This window comes from Saccopteryx leptura, chromosome 10 (genome assembly GCF_036850995.1).
Source record: "Saccopteryx leptura isolate mSacLep1 chromosome 10, mSacLep1_pri_phased_curated, whole genome shotgun sequence".
NCBI classification, from domain to species: domain Eukaryota; kingdom Metazoa; phylum Chordata; class Mammalia; order Chiroptera; family Emballonuridae; genus Saccopteryx; species Saccopteryx leptura.
Genome location: NC_089512.1, coordinates 53,763,470 through 53,787,264, shown reverse-complemented (window position 1 = coordinate 53,787,264; position 23,795 = coordinate 53,763,470). Strand labels below are relative to the sequence as shown.

At 36.7% G+C, this 23,795-nt stretch overlaps 1 protein-coding gene across 3 annotated transcripts in view; it reads left to right on the top strand.

Moving 5' to 3' along the window:
- GRM7 (glutamate metabotropic receptor 7) overlaps positions 1-23,795 on the top strand; it is a 966,696-nt gene that overhangs the window by 310,483 nt on the left and 632,418 nt on the right. For all 3 annotated transcript variants that reach the window (XM_066351400.1, XM_066351399.1, XM_066351398.1), the window contains exon 2: positions 9,009-9,225. In XM_066351400.1, coding sequence (XP_066207497.1) covers positions 9,009-9,225 — 217 coding nt within the window. The remainder of the gene's footprint in view (positions 1-9,008; positions 9,226-23,795) is intronic.

The following is a 23,795-nucleotide window of genomic DNA, read 5'->3' as shown; positions in this document are numbered from 1 at the left end:
TCATATATGCTAGGCTAAAACTCTATCCTCTGAGCGACTGGCCAAGGCCTCTTTTCTGTTTCTTAATGTACAGTCATTTACAGGTATATTGGCCAGAGGAAGGACCCTGAAAAATCATAAAAATAATTTTCCCTTTTTTCATCTTTCCATTCTTCCAGAGAAGTATGTGCTAATGATTTCTATGGTCCCATATTAGTAGGACAAGGTCTCTATGGTATTTTCCTGAATGCTATGGAGATATGGTTGGAGGTATTTCTCCAATCTGCAGAGGTCTCTGAGTGCCTGTACTCTATACATACACACACACACACACACACACACACACACACACACACACACACACAGGCAAAGGAAAAACAGTCACGATACTCGATGGGAGGCTCTGACATGAGTAATTTAAAGTTGAATGAAACTCCAGATTTTAAACTACTTGAAAAGTGCTTTAAAAGAATACATACTATCAAAAATTAGAATTAAAGTTCAATCATCCTAATGTGAGCCAGGATGTTATCTAGGAAATAGATAAGGACAAATTGAAGAGAATGTTGCTTTAAAGAATGAACCTGGAAGAGTTATTCAACCATTTTCCCTTTTAGGGATCCATATCAATAAAACTTAATAAGAACTAAGAGTGAAATTACTGCTAACTGCGAACTTAATATTGCCCACTGGGAGTTCATTAATATCTCAACAGGTACACTGAAGCATTACCTTAATTGCACATGATAAATCCCAAAATTGCCTTTTACAAGTTTTGTGGAAATTGCTCTCTGGAGCAGTCAGTGCTAGTACTTTTTATTTATTTATTTATTTTCTGTGACAAAGATAGAGAGAGAGACAGATAGAGACAGACAAATAGGAAGGGAGAGAGATGAGAAACATCAGTTCTTTGTTGTGACACTCTTGTTGTCCATTGATTGCTTTCTCATATATGCCTTGATGGGGGGGGTGGCTATACCAAACCTAGTGACCCCTTGCTCAAGCCAGTGACCTTGAGTTCAAGCTGGTGAGCTTTGCTCAAACCAGATGAGCCTGCACTCAAGCTGGCGACAGCGGGGTTTTGAACCTGGGTCCTCTGCGTCCCAGTCTGATGCTCTATCCACTGCACCACCACCTGGGCAGGCAATATGCTAGTACTTTTATATTGCCCTTTCTACCTGTGCACATTCCCCAGGAACATTGAACATCACCTTCATTCACCATTCTGGAAGTAAGACATCCCTGGTGACAGATGCTTTTGTCATATAAGGAGGAAGAAGTTCAAAATACATGAAACCAATTTTAGTTATTTTATTTTTCTAAATGAGTAATTTCTTCTTTTTGTAAATAATTAGAAATTTATTTTTATGAGAATCAAGTTTGTGTGGAGTAGTGTGGATAAGACAATTAGGATTTAAAAAATATTTACATTGGTGTACTCTAGACCACATCTGGACTTGGGTCTTCAGTTATTTTGACACAATGATGATGACCAAAGGGGAATGTTTCTAAGCTTATAAAAGCCCAGTGTTTGACTGTAGTGATTGTTAAGGTAAAATTGCATTTAGAAGAGTTCAATCTTATCAACACTTGGAAAGTGAAAATGCATCATGTACTCATGATAGTATTTGATTTTAGAAATGACACAGAATTAATTTTTTTAGATTCATTTTTCTTTTTCCTTTTCTATTCTGATTTGGTAGTGGCAATGTTAACTTAAAATAAAGGCATTTGATTGGAACCGAGGACACTAATTCTGTCTTGCTTCTGATAACCACGTTTGGTTCCAGAAGAAAGAAAAGCTAAGCGTACAGCAGGGTGGAATCAGTGTATAAAAATAAGAAATCCAAGTATGTCTTGAAGAGTTAGGCTGAACTACAGGCATTGTGGTGTATGTTGCTTGGTGCTGTCAGGTCCCAGGCCTAAGAGAAACAACAATGTGAGAAGTCTAAATGTAGGTCCCCTACCTTTGAAGTCTCGTCTAATGTCAACTTGTCCTACATTTCAATGATAAGGAAGAAATCCCAGGGAAAGATATGCCAAGGAAGAGAAAGAGCATAAAAAAGTGTTTGCTGCCCTGCTGAAAGCAGCTTGCCACAGGTCTGCCCAGGGCAGGGGTAACTTCCAAATGCTGTGGAGCCACAATGACGTGGATAAGGGATTCTGTTATCAGGACTATTTCATGCATTCATTTACTGGCTCACTTGTTCATTAAACACATACTGATCAGGTTCCTATCCTGTCCCAGGTATAGTGCTATCCATCCATTAGTGATAAAATGATGAACAAGGTCTTAGCTCTCCATGAGGGTAAGTTACTCTTAAAAAGGAGAGAACAATAAACAGATACTTATACAGATCATTGGTTACTGACAGTTGTGATACTTGTTACAGAAGAAAACTACAGTGTTTCAGAGGAATTGATCAACGACCTTCCTATGAACTCATAATTTCCAGGTCAGAATTGGGCAAAGTTAGAATAGCCTTGAGCTCCTCCTACTGACTGGTGTGTGCCATTAATTAAATAGAACCTGTGATGATGAGTATTATTATTATTTTTTAGGACACCAAAATATTCAGTCACCACAACTGGTTGTATTGGTGAGATATGAATACTGGTGACTCTAATTTTCTATAAGATGTAGCAGATATAAATTATTTAAATGTCCATTTAAATTATTCTTAAAATTGGTTTTCTCCAATCTTCTTTCTCTTAGATATACAGGAATTCTTAGGGCCTTAAATATCCATAATTATTTTAAAGGTTAATTAGAAACAGAGTGAATTGGGCTCCTACCATCCCCTATTTTAAAAGTAAGATATAGGTGATGACTTGAATGATGGTTTTGCTGGTTTTGTTCCATTTGTTTGTCAATGTTTAAAAAGAATCAGGAGTGTTGACTGTTACATAAATTTTAAATGACTGATATGTGAGAACTACTATGTTTCAAAAATCTGATTACTTGAAACTAATTTTTCATATTGCCACAAGCATCACCTGATTCATATCTTAAGAGAAATAATTGGAAAAACTGAGATTTTCTTTGCAAAAGAGAATTGTTGAATGGGGATACTTTTTCAACTATTTGAAGACACTTATTGTATTATAACTTCTAGTTAGAATTGTATTTTTGCAAAATAATCTTTAACTGATAATCTTAATTTTTCATTTGACTATACATTTTTAAGATAAGAAGTTAGAGTACAGGAAATGTTAGTTGTTATTAACTGCTCATTGTAAAAAAATAGGAAAAAAGCAAATTATTTTCACCACTATCATCTTTGTTTTCCTGGAAATTCTAGCTGATGTAGTTAGCAAATACAACTAAATGAATTCCTATAATATGGCTTGCTCACCTAGAAATTCCAGAAATGTAGACAAAAGCTATTAGAACTAATATGAATTTTAACAAGAGTGTAAGTCATAAATGAAATATATAAAATTAATAGATTTCTTTATACCAGCAACAAATAGAAAAGAAAATGAAAATTTGATATCATTCATAAGACAATATAAATAACAATTATCTAGAAATAAAGTTAACAATGTGCATTTTATGATTGAAAACCATCATAAAATTTTACTAAGAGAAATAAATGAATAATAGAATGAATGAAAATAAATATTTTCTCATGGGGAAAATAAAATATTATAAATATATCAGTTCCTCCTAAATTAATTTACAAATATAATGTAATTCTCATCATAATCTGAATGGAACTCTATTGTGAATTAGAAAACACTGTGCTAAAGTTCAGCTGGAAAAAAATGTGTGATCACTGATGATTTTTTTAAAAGGACAGATATGAAGAGAGAATACGTTCCAATTAATATAGCCCTAATACTCTAAGTTTGTAAGAATGAAAACAGTGAAACACTGGCTCAAGGCTCATATGACAGAAAAATGGAATAGTAGAAAAATCAGCCTAAAGACTCAAGGGTAGTTAAAGGATTTAATATGTAACAAGAAATGGTTTTTCTATCAGTAAATATTTAACTATGTAGAAAAAAATATAAAGCTGTTTGTTTTACCTTGCAGTACAAGCCCAAGTAATCTTCACATGTGGAAATATTTAAATGTAAACCTGAAATAAAGTATTTCTGTCACTTTGGTGAGGGGGGTGCTTCACCAGTCATCTAAGGAAATACTTAAGGATGTTTACAAGGACTTGAATCAACTGTCAGGATACTTTTTAAATTCTAGTGATAGGCCTGACCAGGCGGTGGCGCAGTGGATAGAGCATCAGACTGGGATGTGGAGGACCCAGGTTCGAGACCCCGAGGTCGCCAGCTTGAGTGCAGGCTCATCTGGTTTGAGCAAAAATTCACCAGCTTGGACTCAAGGTCGCTGGCTCAAGCAAAGGGTTACTCGGTCAGCTGAAGGCCCGTGGTCAAGGCACATATGAGAAAGCAATCAATGAACAACTAAGGTGTCGCAATGTGCAACGAAAAACTAATGATTGATGCTTCTCATCTCTCCGTTTCTGTCTGTCCCTGTCTATCCCTCGTTCTGACTCTCTCTCTCTGTCTCTGTGAAAAAATAAAATAAAATTAAGTTAAATTAAAAATAAATAAATAAATAAATTCTAGTGATAATGAAAAATGGAAAAATGTTTAAATATTTGACAATGAGGATTAGGTTTAGTTTAGGCTTAGCTTAGTAGAATATTATGCAACCAGAAAGAGAGAGCAAGAGAAATGAAGGGGGAGCAATGAGGGAAAAAGAGATATAGACTCATGTTTTTATAATTAATATTATATATGCATATGCCCACATGTACACAAAAATGATAGTGAGGCATAGCAAATTTTAACAGGAATGATGGCATTGGAATTATCTTTTTTTGGTTTCTATATTTTCTTTTTTATAAATAATATGTATTTTTTTCTAAATAAAAGTACATACTCAATCTAAAAAATAAGATAGACTATATATATTTTTAATTCTATTAGATACTCATCAAATCAACAACACCATTTTTGTGTGATAGTCAAATTTTTATGCAGAATAACAAATAATAAAATAGATGAAAATTTATCTTGTAATAAAGATGAAAGGTGTTTTAGTTTTTTTTTTTTAATTGGAGTAAGGAAGACGCAAAGTGAGATGGAATATCTATTTCTCTAAAGCTGAATTGTTATTGTACTAAATTATCATCATCAAAAGATCAAGTCTACACTTCCATAAGAGACTGGCAAGAGGGAGGAAGAGTTGCAGTAGCAGAAAATGAAAGAACAGCTGAGATCAAGGAGAGTGTGGCAGATAATAACTAATGATTAACAATAATTTGGTCAGTTGTAGCTACCAGTAATATCACACCAAAATAATTATTCTGTAGGCTTAAGCACTAGTTGAAAACAAGTAACTAAATAGGCAGTATAACAACTAAATAAGTACACAGCAACATATTTCATAGATTACCTACATTCTTCTATGTCTCTGTTGCTAGGAGGATTTTCTTATAACACTATACAGAGTATAGCAAATGGAGGTTTACAGTTGTTCATATGGTAGATATTACAATAACTAATTCTTCCTCACCCTGTATTTTTATCTCAGAAATGAAATCCATTTGGCTCCATTCCTTATTCTAGCATCATTTATGCATAGTGTAGAAATAAGTGTCATTGGATATAGGATGTGTGTATGATCCTAAAGGGACATAAGTTGTAAGCCAGGAGATGTTTCTTGCTTATGGTGGAAGGGGTAGACCACAGATAGCACTCATTGTCAAAGGGTGCATGGTAGTGAGGAGGATTTTCATTACTAAAATTTGGGTCACAATTTCAAAAATTTACATTGGGGCGCTTCACGAGTCAGATATTTTACAGCAGCTACGTAAATGCAAATTCAGGTAAGGAGCCGGCTGTATCTTTATTAGCACTGCTTCAAAGGTAGAAAGGGGTTTTGGCAGGGAAAACAGCTGCACAATTGCATGAAGCTTTTCCATTTCCACAAGGAAAATTGATGTAAATGTGTTGACATGCTTGGCTTCGTTCCTTTTTATTTCTTGTAAGAGAAAGTCTCTCTTTGTCTCTCTCTTCCTAGTCTTCCTCTCTCCCTCCCTCCTTTTTATTTTTCTGCCCAAAGCCTTTATTCAGTTGGTATATATATTTTTTGCCTAAAATTTATATTATCAGAACTATAAATGAGACATAGAGAACTCATTCTATTAATATATTTGTATAAGCTCTAATAAGGCATGTAAGTAAAATGTTTGAACAACAACTTAAGTGAAACATCTAAAATAAATTTAGTGTGTACAGAAATTGACTTGAACTCCAGTAAGCGATTGTCCTTTCTTGTTTTATGCTTATTATTAAAATGTTTTAGCAACAATGCAACCAAGTATGGTAGTTAAGAGATCAGAAATTTGCATTGGGCAGTTTCAAGTACTGTTCTCTGACCTACAATGTTGTGACCTGAGACAAAGTCATATTGTACTTTCAAGACTCAATTTCTTCTTTTGTAAAATGAGTTAATAACAGTAGAGTTTAGTATAATACAGTCTAGTATAGTAAAGAATATTTCTGATGGTTAGGTAAGGTAATGCATATAAAACCTTAGAACATGATTGGCGCATAATAAACAGTTGAATATTATATATTTTTTCTTTTTATTTTAATTGGTGGGCAGACAAGGGAGAGAGATGAGAAGCATCAACTAATCATTGTGAGACTTCAGTTGTTCATTGATTACTTTTTCATACATGCTTTGACTGGGAGGCTCCAGCTGAGCCAGTGACCCCTTGCCCAAGCCAGTGACCTTGGGCTCAAGCCAGTGATCATGAGGTCATGTTTATGAATCCCATACTAAAGCTGGTGCTTCCACACTCTAGCTGTTGAGCTCACATTCAAGCAGATGAGCCCATGCTGAAGTGGTGACCTCGGGGTTTCAAACCAGCATCCCCAGCATCTTAGGTAGATGCTCTATTGATTGCACCACCACCTGGTCAGGCTGAATACTATATTTCCAAAGCAATAATGATAGAGATATGTAAACATCTGTTCTTAGAATATTGAGGGGAATATTTGTGATAACACGTCACAGAGAATTTGGGAAGTCAACAATGGAGAATGGGTGAACTTAGTAAAAAAACTTGTATTGTTTTCTATTTTGATTATTACCCTCACATATTAAGTGCCCATCTGTCCCAAGCATACTAAGCAATGCACATTCATATGCCTTCTCCTCAAAACAATCTTATTTATAATCATAATGCAGCTAACTCATTGAGGTGAAATAACTTCAAAAGTAAACACTATGAACAAAAACATCAAGCTCTGATTCTACGTCTTATCAACAGCAAGCCCTATTTTATTCCTCTCCTCTTTAATGCCTCTGTAATTGAGGAGAGATTCAGATAAAGACCCACCAGGAGACTGAATGTTTCTCAGTCTGGCTTTAGCCTTTAAGTCGGGGACAGAGAGCCTGCCCCTACAGTTTATAGAGCAGAACTGCATCAGGTAGAGCTGCAAGGACTTGAATTGTAATGCTGACCTAAAAAGTTGGTGGAGAAATGAGCTTTACACAGGTGGTAACTAGCTTTAAATAATGGCAAATGGGTAAACTTTAGTCATACTGTACTGGAAGGAGAAAGCTTAATATGAAGTAGAATTTTCAGGGCTGAGAGACTCAATTTAAGTGTAGCTTTGACTTTTTTGGGGCAAAGTGTTGGACTGTTAGGCTTCATCTGAGCAAAGATCAAAACTGGCTTTTAGAAACCTGAGAAGCCCTAATGATAAAGCAGGGGTGAGTCCTGGGAGAGTTTGCAAGCAGAATTTTGTAGGAGTTGACCTTTGTTACAGGTAGATTAATTGTACTAGTTGTAGTCTACCGTGTGCTGTGTTAAGAGAAAGAACTAGAGGGCAGGTCATCGTAAAAGGCAGGCCCCGAGACAGAGTCCTCAACCTTAAAGTAGTATGGCTGCTTTAAGGTTTCTCATGGTATTTGGGATCCCAGGCAAACATTTTTTTTTCAATGCTTCTTTCTAAGGAAATCAGATTTCTTGCTAAAGTCAGCATGTCAGGATTACTCAGATAGGATAACCTCATCACATAATTCTAAGAAATAAATACTGTGCTTTCCAAGGGGAGTATTCTTCTGGTTAAGCTGCCCTCCTGAAACCAGGCTTCTGCTATGGGACCCTTGGGTGATTCCCATAGGCACAAATTCTGGAGCTCGGAACATCTGGTTAATCTCATGTGAAATAGTGTCAGAGAGTTCTCCAAGGGGAAAAAGTGAGAACCAGAGACCCATGTGGCCCCTCCCAGAGAGGACTGCCAGTCCTTGCCAAGCACTTAATTGTTTAAGGGGAACTTAAACAATTTCCTAAAGGTCTTCTAATGTGCTAGGACCACTGAGGGGAAAGCCTTGTGGCAGAAAACCCCCTTTCCTGTGTCTAATGGTGTTACTAGGCTAGTTCCTAATGTTCTTGTGAATAATAAATTAAATAACACATGTAGTTTGTATAGGTATTCCCTCACAGATGATCAGCACTCCATCAATGCTAGATGGCTAATGATGTCACCAATATTCATTAGCTATGTCAACTAAACCAATCCTCATAAACACTTCAGTTAAGCTTAGTGTTTTTTTCTATTAGATAATTTTTTAAATTGAATTTTGTTGGGATGACATTGGTTAATATAGTTATAAAGGTTTCAGGTACCCAGTTCTACAACACATCTCTGTACACCGTATTCACCCCTAAGTCTATTAGTTTTATAAGAAGTAAAGCATGATTCAAAATGGTAGCCAGAGTGATTATAAATTATTTTCTCTTAACCACCATGACCCATGTATTTCCCATGCCATCCTTGTTCCTTCTTTTCACGAGGAGAAAACTAAAGGTCAAGTTGTTGGTTGCATTTTTTTTTTGATGGTCTACAGTTACATGTAGTGTTTGGTTACACACACGTTCTCTTTGAAACTCAAGTCCTGAATTTTGAGTGAATTGTTTTCACTATGAATGAGTCTCTCACTTCCTGATGGTGTGCCCTCATGTGGCGCTCTCTTGTCTTTTCAGATCCCCCAGATTAGTTATGCATCAACGGCACCCGAGTTAAGTGACGATCGGCGCTATGACTTCTTCTCCCGCGTGGTCCCACCTGATTCCTTCCAAGCCCAGGCCATGGTAGACATTGTGAAGGCGCTAGGCTGGAACTATGTGTCTACTCTCGCATCTGAAGGAAGTTATGGAGAGAAAGGTGTGGAATCCTTCATGCAGATTTCCAAAGAGGCAGGTAGGAAGAGATTGCAATGATCAAGATGACCCTCTTCAAATGTCTGTGGCTTGTAGGTTTTTTTTTAGACTTTACTAAACAAACACTAAAGATAATCACCATATATCTATTCTCACATCCCTACTGCCAGCAAAGTAAATCTGTAAAGTCTTTGTTTATAGCACTGTGTTGTTTTTGAAGAGAATATTTTCAAAATTATGAAACTGAAGTCTTTTAAAATATTTGTAGAGAAATGTGGAGAACATATGTTCCAAAATCAATATCTTACCTTTGTGTGATAAACAATAGTGTGGATTACTGCTAATATTTGGAAACCTGAGTAATTGTGACTAATAGTGCCTCTCAATGCATGCTCTCTTTCTCTGCTTCTCTCTAATACTGGGAGACTTGTTTAGAATTTTGAGAACCCAATCACAGTGGCACTTTGCTTTGGAGAAGAATAACAGTGATGGCTCTGGCTGACTTGGGCAAAATAAAATCAAATAAATTATTTAGGCAGTAGACTGTATTTAGACACATAGTCTGTGAAACATGAGATTATTTTGAGAAAGATATTTCTATTAAGCAACACTTGGAGATGATACTTTTGTTTGTGTATTTAGCTCATATTGGACCTAATGTTTAGCTCAAATGTGTGACCAGTGGTCTTCTATTAGGCAGATATTTTTTAAATGAGGCAAAAACTTCACACTTAGAAATTCTGACAATAAATATTCAGGTATACTATAGTATACATATGTTGTAAAATGTGTGCTTAATATACCTATACAGTTATCTCACTAAAGTGAGGTCTTTAGTTTTGTTTGAAAGAATATAATCTAATCCAAATTGTTATTGATCAGAGTATCTATAATGGTAAAGACAGACAAACAAGGCAATAGAACCAGAGGTCCTTATGAGGAAAAATTATGTCATAAGTTTTGAAAACATTGCTGTGATGTTGGACTGTCAGACTACAGACATACTAACACATATCATGCTTTAGGAAATAGACTACTCAAAGAAGGGAGTCAGGCTTGACCAGGCAGTGGTGCAGTGAATAGAGAGTCAGACTGGAACACAGAGGACCCAGGTTCAAAACCCTGAGCTCACCAGCTTGAGCATAGGCTCATCTGGCCTGAGCACAGGCTCATCCAGTGTGAGCATGGGCTCACCAGCTTGAATGCAGGGTTGCTGTCTTGAGTGTGGGATCATAGACATGACCCCATGGTCGCTGGCTTGAGCCCAAGGTCACTGGCTTGAGCAAGCAGTCACTTGCTCTGCTAAAGCTCCCGATCAAGGCACATATAAGAAAGAAATCAATGAACAACTAAAGAGCCACAACAAAGAAGTCAGGACTTGCTTGTAAACCTGTAAATCCCATGATTTTAACTCAGTGCCTCATCATAGCTGTAATTTCAAAATTTCACTGGAGAACTTGGGTTATTTTTGTTTGTTTGTTTTTGTATGAGAGAAAAAGTGAGAGACAGACAGAAAAAGAGAGAGATGAGAAGCATTAACTCATAGTTGTAGCACCTTAGCTGTTCATTGATTGCTTTCTCATATGTGCCTTGATCAGGGCCCCTTGCTCAAGCCAGCAACCTTGGGCTCAAGCCGGTGACCTTGGGGCTTTGAACCTGGGTCCTCAGCATCCCAGGCCAATGTTCTATCCACTGTGCCACTGCCTGGTCAGGCAAGCTTGGGTCATGCTTATGTTCTTCCCTATGACTGAAATATTCTCACCCTTAACACCTTTGACTAGGTGGCTCCTAATCATGAACAGGTCTCATGCTAGAGTCATTTTTAGATTTAAACAATCAAACACACACTGACTCTTTGGTCCTGTCAGCTGGCCTTGTGTCGCCAGTGTCCTCGCCTGCATCCCACGCTCACCTCACTTGTTTCTTTCTCGTCCCCCCAGAGGAGACTATGTCTGTCTCATTTACTCCTGAGGTCCCAACTGCTATGTTTCTGAGGGAAATATTTTTAGTTTAACTCAGTTAGAAATTTTCTGACTAGAAAAGGAACCTTAACCCTGTCCTGTCCTGGTGGCCTGCTGAGGTTTGTACAGCTCATTAACAATCACCTTCATGAAGCCCTAAAGAGATGCCTAATTGTTTTTGATAACTAATTCTCTTATTTATTCCTTGTTTCCTTGAATCCTGCTTTAACCAAAATAAGCCTAGAGGTTGTTGACTTAGAGATATGAGCATAAAAACCAATAAATAGGACCAATAATAATCCAAAGCTCAGAGGTGAAGTTCAGATACCTTCTTGCTCTATTGCTGCCGGTGACTCTCCAGCTTAATGCTGAGCCCTGCACTGGGCAAAACAAAGAGCACTGCCCATTTTGTTAGAAAATTTACAATGTTCATAAGCTCAAAATTGTGTTAATTTTTCAGTAAAGCACAGTAACAAGACAAATATTTGCTCTGTCTTTTATAAAGGACTGTTATAGACAGGTTAGTCGTGAGTCTTATATGGGCTTTTCTTCCTGGTGTTACTTGGTGAGCATATAAGATACAAAATCAGAGTCTGCTTTAGAGTGACGCTGCAAAAAGGACAAAGTCCTTGTAACGTGGGCTGAACTCCCTAGCTTGTATACTTAGCTAATCATACATTGAAATGGTGCAGCTGAAAAATAAAGGCTGTCCATCTTGGAAATAGCCTGTAGTCTGAGAGCCTTTCCTCCCCCTTGAGGATGAGAGGAAGCATTGTGCAAGCTGCCGGAATGCAGGAGGATACAGAGAGTTCTGGTAATGTCCCGCAGTTCAGTTCCTCTTCTCCTATAAATATTATCATACTTGGTGTGTATTTATAACAAATTCCATTGGAAATATATCATATGTACAATTCATTTTAATCTAGTCACTTCTGTGCTTAGCAAGTGCGTCCTGCCCTTTCCCAGGGAAAAAGAAGAAATACAAGAAGGGAAATTACAATTTCCATGTGTGTGGTAAGTTACTCATTCAGTGTGTATATTACTTAGAAAAAACCTGAGGCTGGAAACGTAATCTGTTGTTTCTTCAGTTAATTTTACTTCTGTGGGCCTCTCATAATGTGAGCATCTTGCAACCCCAAAGGTGATTCCAATATATAGAAATACATATTCACAGTCTATAACCTCTAAAAAGATTCAACTACTTTCTCTGTTGTCCAGTCAAAGAAACAGCAAAATAGCCTAATTCAAAATAAATTTTAAAAAAATTTACTCTCTTGGATTTACTGGGAAGTATACATGATTGAAACTTTAGAGAATTTTCAAAGATAATCCTGAATGCCCACTGTTCCCCTTTGCCCACTGACTCTAGAGCCAGAGAAAGAGATTATCCCGTGCGTGCGTGCAGGAGGGCAGTGTGCCGTGCAGAGGAGCAAGCCCTGGGGCTCTCCTTGACCAAGCTCAGATAGAACAATTCAAGACCATGATATCAGAGAAAAGAAGTCATCCTTCAACCGGGGTTGTCTAATTTGTTTGGAACATAGAGGTCTACATACAGTTTCTTCAAACTGTCAAAGAAAACCTCAGTAATTCTCCACTCCTGTATAGTCACGGAAGATTTAAATATGCATGAAGAGATACACAAGCACCATGGTGTCAGAAAGACCTGGATTTGAAAAACAGGCCCCAGCACTTCTGTGCTGTAAAAAATTGACACATGACTTAACTTTTCAAGTTTCAAATTCCTATGTAGAGAATAAGAATAAAGATGCCTACTTCATCAGGTTAGTAAAATAAGTGTGATCATGTATAGAGAAGCACTTAATACCCGATGATAATTAGTGAATCACAACAGTTTGCTGTAAATCAGTAGAGTTATCGTTGGAGTTTGAAAAGTTTAAAAATAATTTGAGTGATAGATGACATTAGCTTTTACTTATAACTACAAGGTTATTTATATATAAATATATACTGTATATTACCTCTGAGTTGTTGTTCTTATAATATGCTTTCATCATATAACAAACATAAGAAGAAAGTGAACTATTCCCATTGTCCTGTGTGTGTGTGTGTGTGTGTGTGTGTGTAGGAGAGAGAGAGAGAGAGAGAGAGAGAGAGCAATGGCTCAATGATGTTTCTATGTAGTGCTGGCAGGCTTGAAGGAGTTACTTCCCTTCTTTCTGAACAGTTTGACTTTGAAAACTGTGCTTCTTCTCCTTTATATAGTCTAAAATACTGAAGTATTTTATAATACTTTAATTCCAAATTTTACTTGGACCTAAGTTCTAAAGCCATGTTGCTGGTGAAACCAGCGTCTGCAGTCCCCCCACCCCCGTGCACATAGTTACAGGACATGGGGTGATCTCTTCTCAGCAGACTCTGCTAGAACCAGTCAAGACAATGATGCCAGAGAAATGAAGCAATCTTTCAACAGGGGCCATCTAATTGTTTGGGACAAGAAGTCCTACGTACAATTTCCCTAAACTGTCAAAGGAAGCATCAAATTCTTCTCTTGTGTAAAGTCATGAGAGATTTAAATATGCATGAACGCTGCTCCTTGTTGAACTTTCAGAGAGGAATGTAACGTGATTTTCTCAGATGATGAGATTTTTGTAAAACAGTCATATTTGCATAAATTGCCCTTTTTATTTGAATAGATGCACATGCAGCAATTTATGGCTTAATATTCCAGAGAATGAGAGAATATTCATTGTCAACGTGCTTTAAATTCAGGTCAACATAATAACCTAAATAGTCTAAATTAGACATAAAGACTTCTTTTTCTAAGTGAGGGTCAAAGTAAATACTTATGATAGCATATGGCACAAATATAGTCTAGATATTTTGAACCAAATTTAGTTCAAGGATTATAATAGTAAGGACATTACATATAACACTTATAGTTTGCCATACAGTTTTTAGGAGAATCCCATGAATATTGCTTCACAAATAGTAATGATTTGTTACTTCTATGGTATCATGACACACATCAACCTTTCAGAGCCTGGAAAAACATTTGAACTATCCTTTTGGTATTTCATGCCAATCACATAATAGAGTTGAGATGAGAATCACATAATAGTTATTTCAATGGATGTTATAAAGTAGATTTCATTATTAGTTAGATATACTCTAGAACTTCTTTTTATTTAACACTTTACCTTGACCTAGAATACTTTTTCCTTAGGTGAAGTCTTAATTGACTATTAGTAACTATGATTTAGCCTCCATTTTTTTAGCCCTCAGAAACTAGTTGCATTTGCTCATTCAAGAATTCTATTTCCATTCAAGAATCCTGTGCTTCTCTCTCCACTGATGCAACATTCTCTTTCATTGTGATAAATGTCAATCCTCCTTCCTTGTCATAACCTCTACAAGGTCAAGGATTTTGCCTTGTGACTCCATCATGTAGTCTAATTTTTGGCATATAGAACTATGTGTTCAAGGAAGGAGAGAAAATATTGTATTTTTCCCTTCACCTTTTTGGAAAAAAAAAGCATGCAGAGGTAGTACTTATGTATAATGTTTATGATATATAATTTTGTGACTTGTGGGTCAAAAAAATTATATCTTACATCTGTTTGCTGTGGTTTATTATAGTTGCCCTCACTCTGAATTAATTTCATTCTTGCCTCTTATTATGCCCACACAACACTTAAAGCAATATGACACAACATAACTAGAATTCCCAATGTCATTCATCATCTATGTGGACTATGAGTTGTTTTTTCTTGTCTTTGTCTAGGTCATGGTGAATATAGAAAACTAGGAGACTTTTTTTTTTTTTTAGTTTATTTGAAAAAGAGAGATAAACAGGAGGGAGAGAGACAGGGAAGAGAAAGATGAGAAGCATTAACTCATAGTTGTGCCACCTTAGTTGTTCATTGATTGCATCTCATATGTGTCTCGACTGGATTGTTCCAGCTGGGCCAGTGATGCCTTTCTCAATCCAGCAACAGTGGGATCATGATAATGATTCCATGCTCAAGCTGGAGACTCTGTGCTCAGGTTGATGAGCCTGCACTCAAGCTGTATGATCCTGTGTTCTCACTGGTGACCTCAGGATTTGAACCTGGGTCCTCAGCATCCCAGGTTGATGCTCTATCCACTGCACTACCACTGGTCAGATTAGAAAACTATGAGATATTTTAATATCTATTTGGAACGTTTCTTCAATGAAGTGTCCAATGGTCCCAGTTTATGTATATGTATTAAACATTCATGGATGTAATTTGAAAACACAAAATCAAAAGAATTCTCATATTATTTATCTTTAGTTGTGCTTAAAACTAAATGCTGTTTCTCAAGAAAAAGCATTATATTATTTTTTTGACCCTCAGTGATTAGCACAATATTTTAGATTTTAACCTATGCTCAATTTATTAGCACATCCTAAGTATCTCTCTCCTTATCCCCAACATCATTGCAGTCACTCAAGTTCTGGGCCTCATTCTGTTCACCTGGATTTGTATTATAGGTTTCCATGTCTCCAGCTTCGCCCTCCAACATAGGATCTATTCATCTATGATGATAATCTTTCTAAACTACAAATAAAGCTGTTTTATCACTGCTGCTACTTTCCTTTTTCCCACAGTATCAAGTTAAAGAAGTCCAGTGTGGAATGTAGGTCTTTCTCATCCAGTGTCTGCTTTCATCACCAGTCTCACTCCCAGACTATCCTGTCCTCTGTAATTCCCTCCTCGCGCCCCCTGCATATGCTTCCTATCCCAGCACAGTTAGCTTCCTGTGGCTGTCAGGATGTGCTGGGCTTTTGCAAATGTTTTGGTTTCTGCTTGGACTGCCAGCTAACTCCCATTTATTTTGTTTTAAAACAGCACCTTAGGAAAAGCTCTCCCTGACTTGGTCTTCCTGCATGGTTTAATTTTGGAATGTGGTGTGCACGTTTGTCTTTCTTCTTCTTCTTCTTCTTCTTCTTCTTCTTCTTCTTCTTCTTCTTCTTCTTCTTCTTCTTCTTCTTCTTCTTCTTCTTTTTCTGTGATAGAGACAGAGAGACAGATAGGGACAGACAGACAGAAAGGGAGAGAGATGAGAAGCATCAATTCTTCGTTGCAGCCCCTTAAGTTGTTCATTGACTTCTTTCTCATATGTACCTTGATGGGGGTTCCTATATTTGATTTAACGGGGGGCTACAGCAGAGTGAGTGACCCCTTGCTCAAGCCAGCGATCTTGGGCTCAAGCCAGCAACCATGGGGTTGTGTCTAGGATCCCACGCTCAAGCCAGCGACCCTGCATTCAAGTTGATGAGCTCGCACTCAAGTTGGCAACCTCGGGTTTTGAACCTGGGTTATCTGTGTCCCAGTCCAATGCTCTATCCACTGCACCACGACCAGGTCAGGCACGTTTGTCTTTTATTAACAGCACATTTTTAGTTCATTTCTATGAATACATTTATGGAAAATGATCAATTGCACAGGTCTTGATGAGAGAACAGGCTTGCATGTCACTGTAGAGCTAAAGAGGTCAGACATTCACATTCCTAGCCTCCCTTGAGGCTGGCGCACAGCCATATAACCAGCTGTGGCTAATAAGAATATTTACTATAGGTAAATCAAGAGCTAGGGACATGAAGAGCAGAAACACTGGGAAACTCATTTTGTTCACAGCGGTGGCAGCAGTACCCATGTTTTAGGATGGGTGTGGTCTCCAGCATGAGTTGGCCGCAGTAGTACAGTCTTGGACTTCTCATTTCCAGGAGTAGCAAGCAGCTGCAGAGCCCCAACTAACCTGGGTCTGTGGCTCTTTGGGGGCTTTGGTTATGAAAGTTTAGACATCCTTTGTTTGAGCTCATTTTCTGACTTTGGTTCTGTGGCCTCCACAGTGATTCTGTGAAGTACCCAGCATAATTTAAGTAAATTATAGACAGATTTAACTGTAATTGTTTGGCTTTTACCTTTAATGTTATAATTGAGAGTATTATTTCTATTAGTCCATAACATTTTGTGCATAACTCTATCCTATAAATTTTTGCATATTGTAATCATGATAATCTGTCTAATTATCCTCTCCATTATAATGTATATTTATTGAGAACTGGTATTATGTTGTATTTGACTTACAACACTATACCCAGGATAATGTCCAACATATTTAAAGCTCAATAAATGTACATAGAATTTAAAAATGATCTATTAATAATATAGGAGGTGAAGACTCAAAGGTTGTAGTACAGTGAAACTGTTGGAAGATTTTTCAGTTTTGGTTTTCTATCGTCATTATGAATCTGCTATTATACACTGACTTTAGGGAAGATAAAATGGGGTATGAAATCAGGGGATAGGTCTTATGCTCATACACTGCATATCTGACTACTTTCTTTGTGTCATATACTGTTCCAGGGTGAAAATGATAAATAACAATTATGGTAGTCACAGGAACAAGACAAAAATATCATGTCTGCCTTTTTATGTAGAAATGAATATGTGAAGGGGGGCGACAGCTCCCTGGGGCGTGCTGCCAGAGCAGGCTGGGGGGTGCTCAGCCATGCCTCAAAGGGTAACCGGACTTCACTAGGCAACCTAAATGGAGTGGTGAGTGCCATTTCAGGAAGAGAGAGTCATGTTGAAAAAAAAAAAAAAGAAAATAAATTGTTTAATGTAATTTGAATTTTTAAATGGTATAAGAGACAAAGAATTGCTTTGAAAATTTTTATGGCTTTTGAATTACTATGATCTAAAGTGATCTTCCATGTGTCATGAGACCTATTGCAGAAACTGCTTTGGTTTGGGGCCCAAAACTTGTAGGTCTGCCTCTAACTCCTCCAGGACTGACTGTGAGTCAGCATACTTCTTTGAGTTGCAAAGCCAACACATATTTATTGAGAAAACTCATTACATTTGACTTAGGTAGTTCTCCAATGCATGTTAGCCTGATTGGAAAGGATGGTTTTCTTCTAGGCAATAGACTGTCCTTGTTGATGTGGGACTAGAAATAGATGGTGAGAGAGTGTTTTCATGAAGAAATAATCAGCAGAAAAACATATCTCTGCAATTCCTTCTCATCTCTTCCATGTACCTTCACTGGACCTGAGCAAAATGGAGGAATGGGAAAAGTTCTGAAGATAAAGTGACTCCTACATGGGTATTACCTTCTGTTGCATGTGCTAAGGAGAGGAAGGATATTGGATTCTGGAACTGAAGTTGAAGATGTAGTGAAAGGGAACATAGCTCATCTTTAACCCTTTGAGTAGTGAGTTTTTTGTTAATCCTTTGAGTGAGGATGTACATGAACATTCATACTACTCAAAGGGTTAAATATAGTGGGAGAGACTCACATAGAGAGAGTGCTATTGAACATCGTTGTTTTGGGGTATCTTTCTTTGCAAAGTAAGTAGGCTTTTGTAATAATATTATTGCATCCACTGAAATTTAGAAGTAGAAGTTCTGATTTACTCTCCCTGCTCGATGATACTGCATTAGCCTTCAAGTGACTTTTACCAGTCTTTACAAACTTATTCATTGAAAGAGACTTCCTGGTTTGAATCTTATTAGTTTTGACAGATGTCAGCAAGAAAGATAAATTTCTGTAGAAATATAAAAGGAGGAATATTAGTTAGTTTCTAGAACTGGAGAGAAGTATATAAAGCCAAGTTCAGGTCCTTACAGAGGCTGCCTATGTCTTGGTCATGGCAAAGTCCAACACTTTGATTTGGAGCTCTCCTAAGGCTGCACATAGTAGGAAAAGAGGTGTTTCCCAACGTAATCCCAATGCTTAACCCAACGTTGGGATGGTCACGGTTTTAAAAAAGTATTATCTTTTTGGTTGCCTTTTCCAGAGGTTTCCCATTGTTTATCTCCACTAAAATAAGCAAGTGCACAGAGGCAGGAGGCACCTTGAACTGCACCCATGCAGAAAAGTGCACTGTTTATTAGCACAGGTGAGAGGGTGAACACTGGGACTGGGGAAATGGATAGTTTTGAAAAACAGGCAGATACTGCAGTCTAAGAGACTAAAATAATTGGTTGCTTACAAAATATCTATTTATCTATTTACTGGACTTCAACTCCTTCCTAAATTATATTGTATTTTGAAAAAGTTGATATGTGCAAATTCAGTCTCTTTGAGGCCTGCACAAAGGGACCCGTTTTTCTTTAATGTGACTAATCATCCCTGCTGTTCAATCTTTTAAGGATATTATAGGAAATTCTACAAAGCCCCACATCAATTGCATTAGCACTCTCAGGCAACATTAAGGACGGTAGGTGATCAAGATCTCTGACAGTAAGAGTAGCTGCTCAAACACATGACATTGACTGACTTTGAAATACTATGACTCTGTGTACCTCCAAATTTGCCTATTCCCAATTCTTCACATTTCTTGTTACTCTTTTGGCTGGATGTCTTAAATAGCAACTTAAACATACTGCAATAATTATTATAGAATATTCCATTGTGCTAATATTTTAGAGCTGACATCAACTGTCAAGCAACCTCTATTTTAGATAGGTATTACTGGGATGTCATCACACTTTACAAGTCATAGTATTAAGATGACCCTTTGAGAACCTAATCTAATAGGCTATAACATACACTTTTGCATTACAAGGTAAAATTAAAAGTAAAGTTATTGTGATAATGATAAAGTCCTTAAGAGAAATATTTGAGGTCTTGTATTAGAAGGGCTTAAAATTAAGAGAAGCCTGACCAGGCGATGTCGCAGTGGATAGAGCGTCGGACTGGGATGCGGTGGACCCAGGTTCGAGACCCGAGGTCACCAGCTTGAGTGCGGGCTCATCTGGTTTGAGCAAGGCTCACCTCAAGCAAGGGGTTACTCGATCTGCTGAAGGCCCACAGTCAAGGCACATATGAAAGACCAATCAATGAACAACTAAGGTGTCGCAACAAAAAACTGATGATTGATGCTTCTCATCTCTCTCCATTCCTGTCTGTCTGTCTCTGTCTCTCTCTCTGTCACTGTAAAAAATAAATAAATTAATTTTAGAAAAAAAAATTAAAAGAAGGCTTTTTATAAATGTCCATGTACAAAAAGGTTTTACTTTGTTAGGGTGTTTGTGATTTCTGAGATTTTTAAAAATCAACACCACAAACATATATCTGGTATATTTTTTATTAAAGAATATAAATTCCCTTGGAAAAGATAAATTTGTCATAATTATAACTATAGAAATTATTAAAGTTGTCATAAGTATAACTATAGAAATTATGATGGAAAGTAACTATATAGAAGTGTATAGAAGGTTCACAATAGATTCTTCTCAAACATTTTAGGCAAAAAAATTAGTTAAAATTTAGCTTCATAACAGGATCAGAGTTATTTTCTCAAAATCTAGTATATGGTAATGCACTTAGTACACACTCTACTCACCACACTTTTGATTAACTAATACAAATCATTCTACAGGCCTGTTCTCATGGATTTTTTGTCCAGCAGTAGCCACTGAGTAATTAAGAAAGGTAGTAGATATTGGAATGACGTTCATTAGACTCATAGATTGCATTCTGCCCTAGGGTTTGCATAATTTATCTACTGGGCTCCCATTTTATTTTTCCCAGCTTTATTAAGATAAAATTGACACCTGACATTGTGTCAGTTTAAGATGTACACTTACATATTATGAAATCATTACCTCAGTAAGTTTAGTAGACATTTATTACCTCACAATCACTATTTATTTTTTGTGGTGAAAACATTTGATTTGCTCTCTTAGCAATTTTCAAGTATGTACATTGTAATAAAGTGCTATTAACTATATTCACCATGTTGTACCTTAGATCTCCAGAGCTTAGTCATTTTATAACTTAAAAGTATGTACTATTTAATACACATCTAATTATTCACACCCACCAGCCCCTGGCAATTACTGTTATTTTTTTTATAGATTTTATTTATTGATTATAGAGAGAGGAGAGAGAGAGAAAGAAGAAGGGAGGAACGGGAAGCATCAACTTGTAGTACTTGCTTCTTGTATGTACCTTGACCCAGCAAGCCTGGGGTTGAACCAGTGTCCTCAACATTCCAGGTCAATGCTTTATCCACTGCACCACCACAGGTCAGACAGCAATTACCATTCTACTCTCTGTGTCTTTGAAATCAGCTTTTTCAGATTCCAAATATTATATAAGTGATATTATACAGTATTTATTTTTCTCTATGTGACTTATTTCACTTATCGTAAAACCTCCAACATCCATTTCTGTTGCTGCAAACAGCAAGATTTCCTTCTTTCTAATGATCAAATGATGGTTCATTATATATACACACACATACACACATACCACATTTTTGTATACATTCACCCAAAGATGGACCCATTGGTTGCCTACTTTGAATAATGCTACAATGAACATGGGAATGCAAATATCTCTTTAAGATCCTGACTTTATTTCCTTTGGCTATATATACCCAGAAGTATCATTGCTGGATCATATGGTAGTTCTATTTTTAATATTTTTTTATTATAATTTTATTTTTTTAATGGGGTGACATCAATAAATCAGGATACATATATTCAAAGATAACATGTCCAGGTTATCTTGTTGTTCAATTATGTTGCATACCCATCACCCAAAGTCAGATTGTCCTCTGTCACCTTCTATCTAGTATTCTTTGTGCCCCTCTCCCTCCCCCTTTCCATTTCCTTCACCCCCCCTCCCCCCCGTAACCACCACACTCTTATCAATGTCTCTTAGTCTCACTTTTATGTCCCACCTATGTATGGAATAATGCAGTTCCTGGTTTTTTCTGCTTTACTTATTTCACTTCGTATAATGTTATCAAGATCCCACCATTTTGCTGTAAATGATCTGATGTCATCATTTCTTATGGCTGAGTAGTATTCCATAGTGTATATGTGCCACATCTTCTTTATCCAGTCATCTATTGATGGGCTTTTTGGTTGTTTCCATGTCCTGGCCACTGTGAACAATGCTGCAATGAACATGGGGCTGCACATGTCTTTGCGTATCAATGTTTCTGAGTTTTTGGGGTATATACCCAGTAGAGGAATTGCTGGGTCATAAGGTAGTTCTATTTTCAGTTTTTTGAGAAACCACCATACTTTCTTCCATAATGGTTGTACTACTTTACATTCCCACCAACAGTGGATGAGGGTTCCTTTTTCTCCACAGCCTCTCCAACATTTGCTATTACCTGTCTTGTTAATAATAGCTAATCTAACAGGTGTGAGGTGGTATCTCATTGCAGTTTTGATTTGCATTTCTCTAATAACTAAAGAAGATGAGCATCTTTTCAAATATCTGTTGGCCATTTGTATTTCTTCCTGGGAGAAGTGTCTGTTCATGTCCTCTTCCCATTTTTTTATTGGATTGTTTGTTTGTTTGTTGTTGAGTTTTATGAGTTCTTTGAATATTTTGGATATTAGGCCCTTATCTGAGCTGTTGTTTGAAAATATCAGTTCCCATTTAGTTGGCTGTCTGTTTATTTTGTTATCAGTTTCTCTTGCTGAGCAAAAACTTCTTAGTCTGATGTAGTCCGATTCATTAATTTTTGCCTTCACTTCTCTTGCCATTGGAGTCAAATTCATAAAATGCTCTTTAAAACCCAGGTCCATGAGTTTAGTACCTATGTCTTCTTCTATGCACTTAATTGTTTCAGGTATTATGTTTAGATCTTTGATCCATTTTGAGTTAATTTTAATACAGGGGGACAAACTGTAGTCCAGTTTCATTCTTTTGCATGTGGCTTTCCAGTTTTCCCAGTACCATTTATTGAAGAGGCTTTCTTTTCTCCATTGTGTGTTGTTGGCCCCTTTATCAAAAATTATTTGACTATATATATGTGGTTTTTTTTCTGGGTTTTCTATTCTGTTCCATTGGTCTGAGTGTCTATTTTTCTGCCAATACCATGCTGTTTTGATTGTCATGGCCCTATAATATAGTTTCAAGTCAGGTATTGCAATGCCCCCAGCTTCATTCTTTTTCTTTAGGATTGCTTTGGCTATTTGGGGTTTTTATAGTTCCATATAAATCTGATGATTTTTTGCTCCATTTATTTAAAAAATGTCATTGAAATTTTGATGGGAATCGCATTAAATTTGTATATTGCTTTGGGTAATATGGCTATTTTTAATATTTTTTATAGTGACTGCCGCTATTTACATTTCCATAGTGCCCAGGGGTTCCCTTTTCATTATATCCTTGTCAATACTCATTATCTCTTGTCTTTTTAATTATAGCCATTCTAACATGTATGAGGTGGTATCTCATGGTTTTGATTTACATTTCCCTGGTGATTAGTGATGTTGAACATTTTTTCATGTGCCTGTTAGCCATTTGTATGTCTTTGGGAAAATGTCTCTAAGACATTTTTTAATCAGACTTACAAAAATTACTTTTGTTATTGAGTTCTATGAATTCCTTATATGTTTTGGATATTAACTCTTTATCAGAAACATTATTTGCAAATATTTTTCTCCCAATCTATAGGCTGACTTTTTATTTTGTTATTTCATTGGCTGCATAGCAAGGGTTTTGTTATGTAGTCTCGCCTCTTTATTTTTGTTTCACCATTTGTACTTTTTGATGCCATATTCAAAAAAAATTATTACTAAGTCCAAGATCATGGAACATTTTTTAATGTTTTCTTCTGGGAATTTTACAGTTTTAGGTGTTTTGTTTAATCTTTAACCTATTTTAAATTAAATTATATCATTGT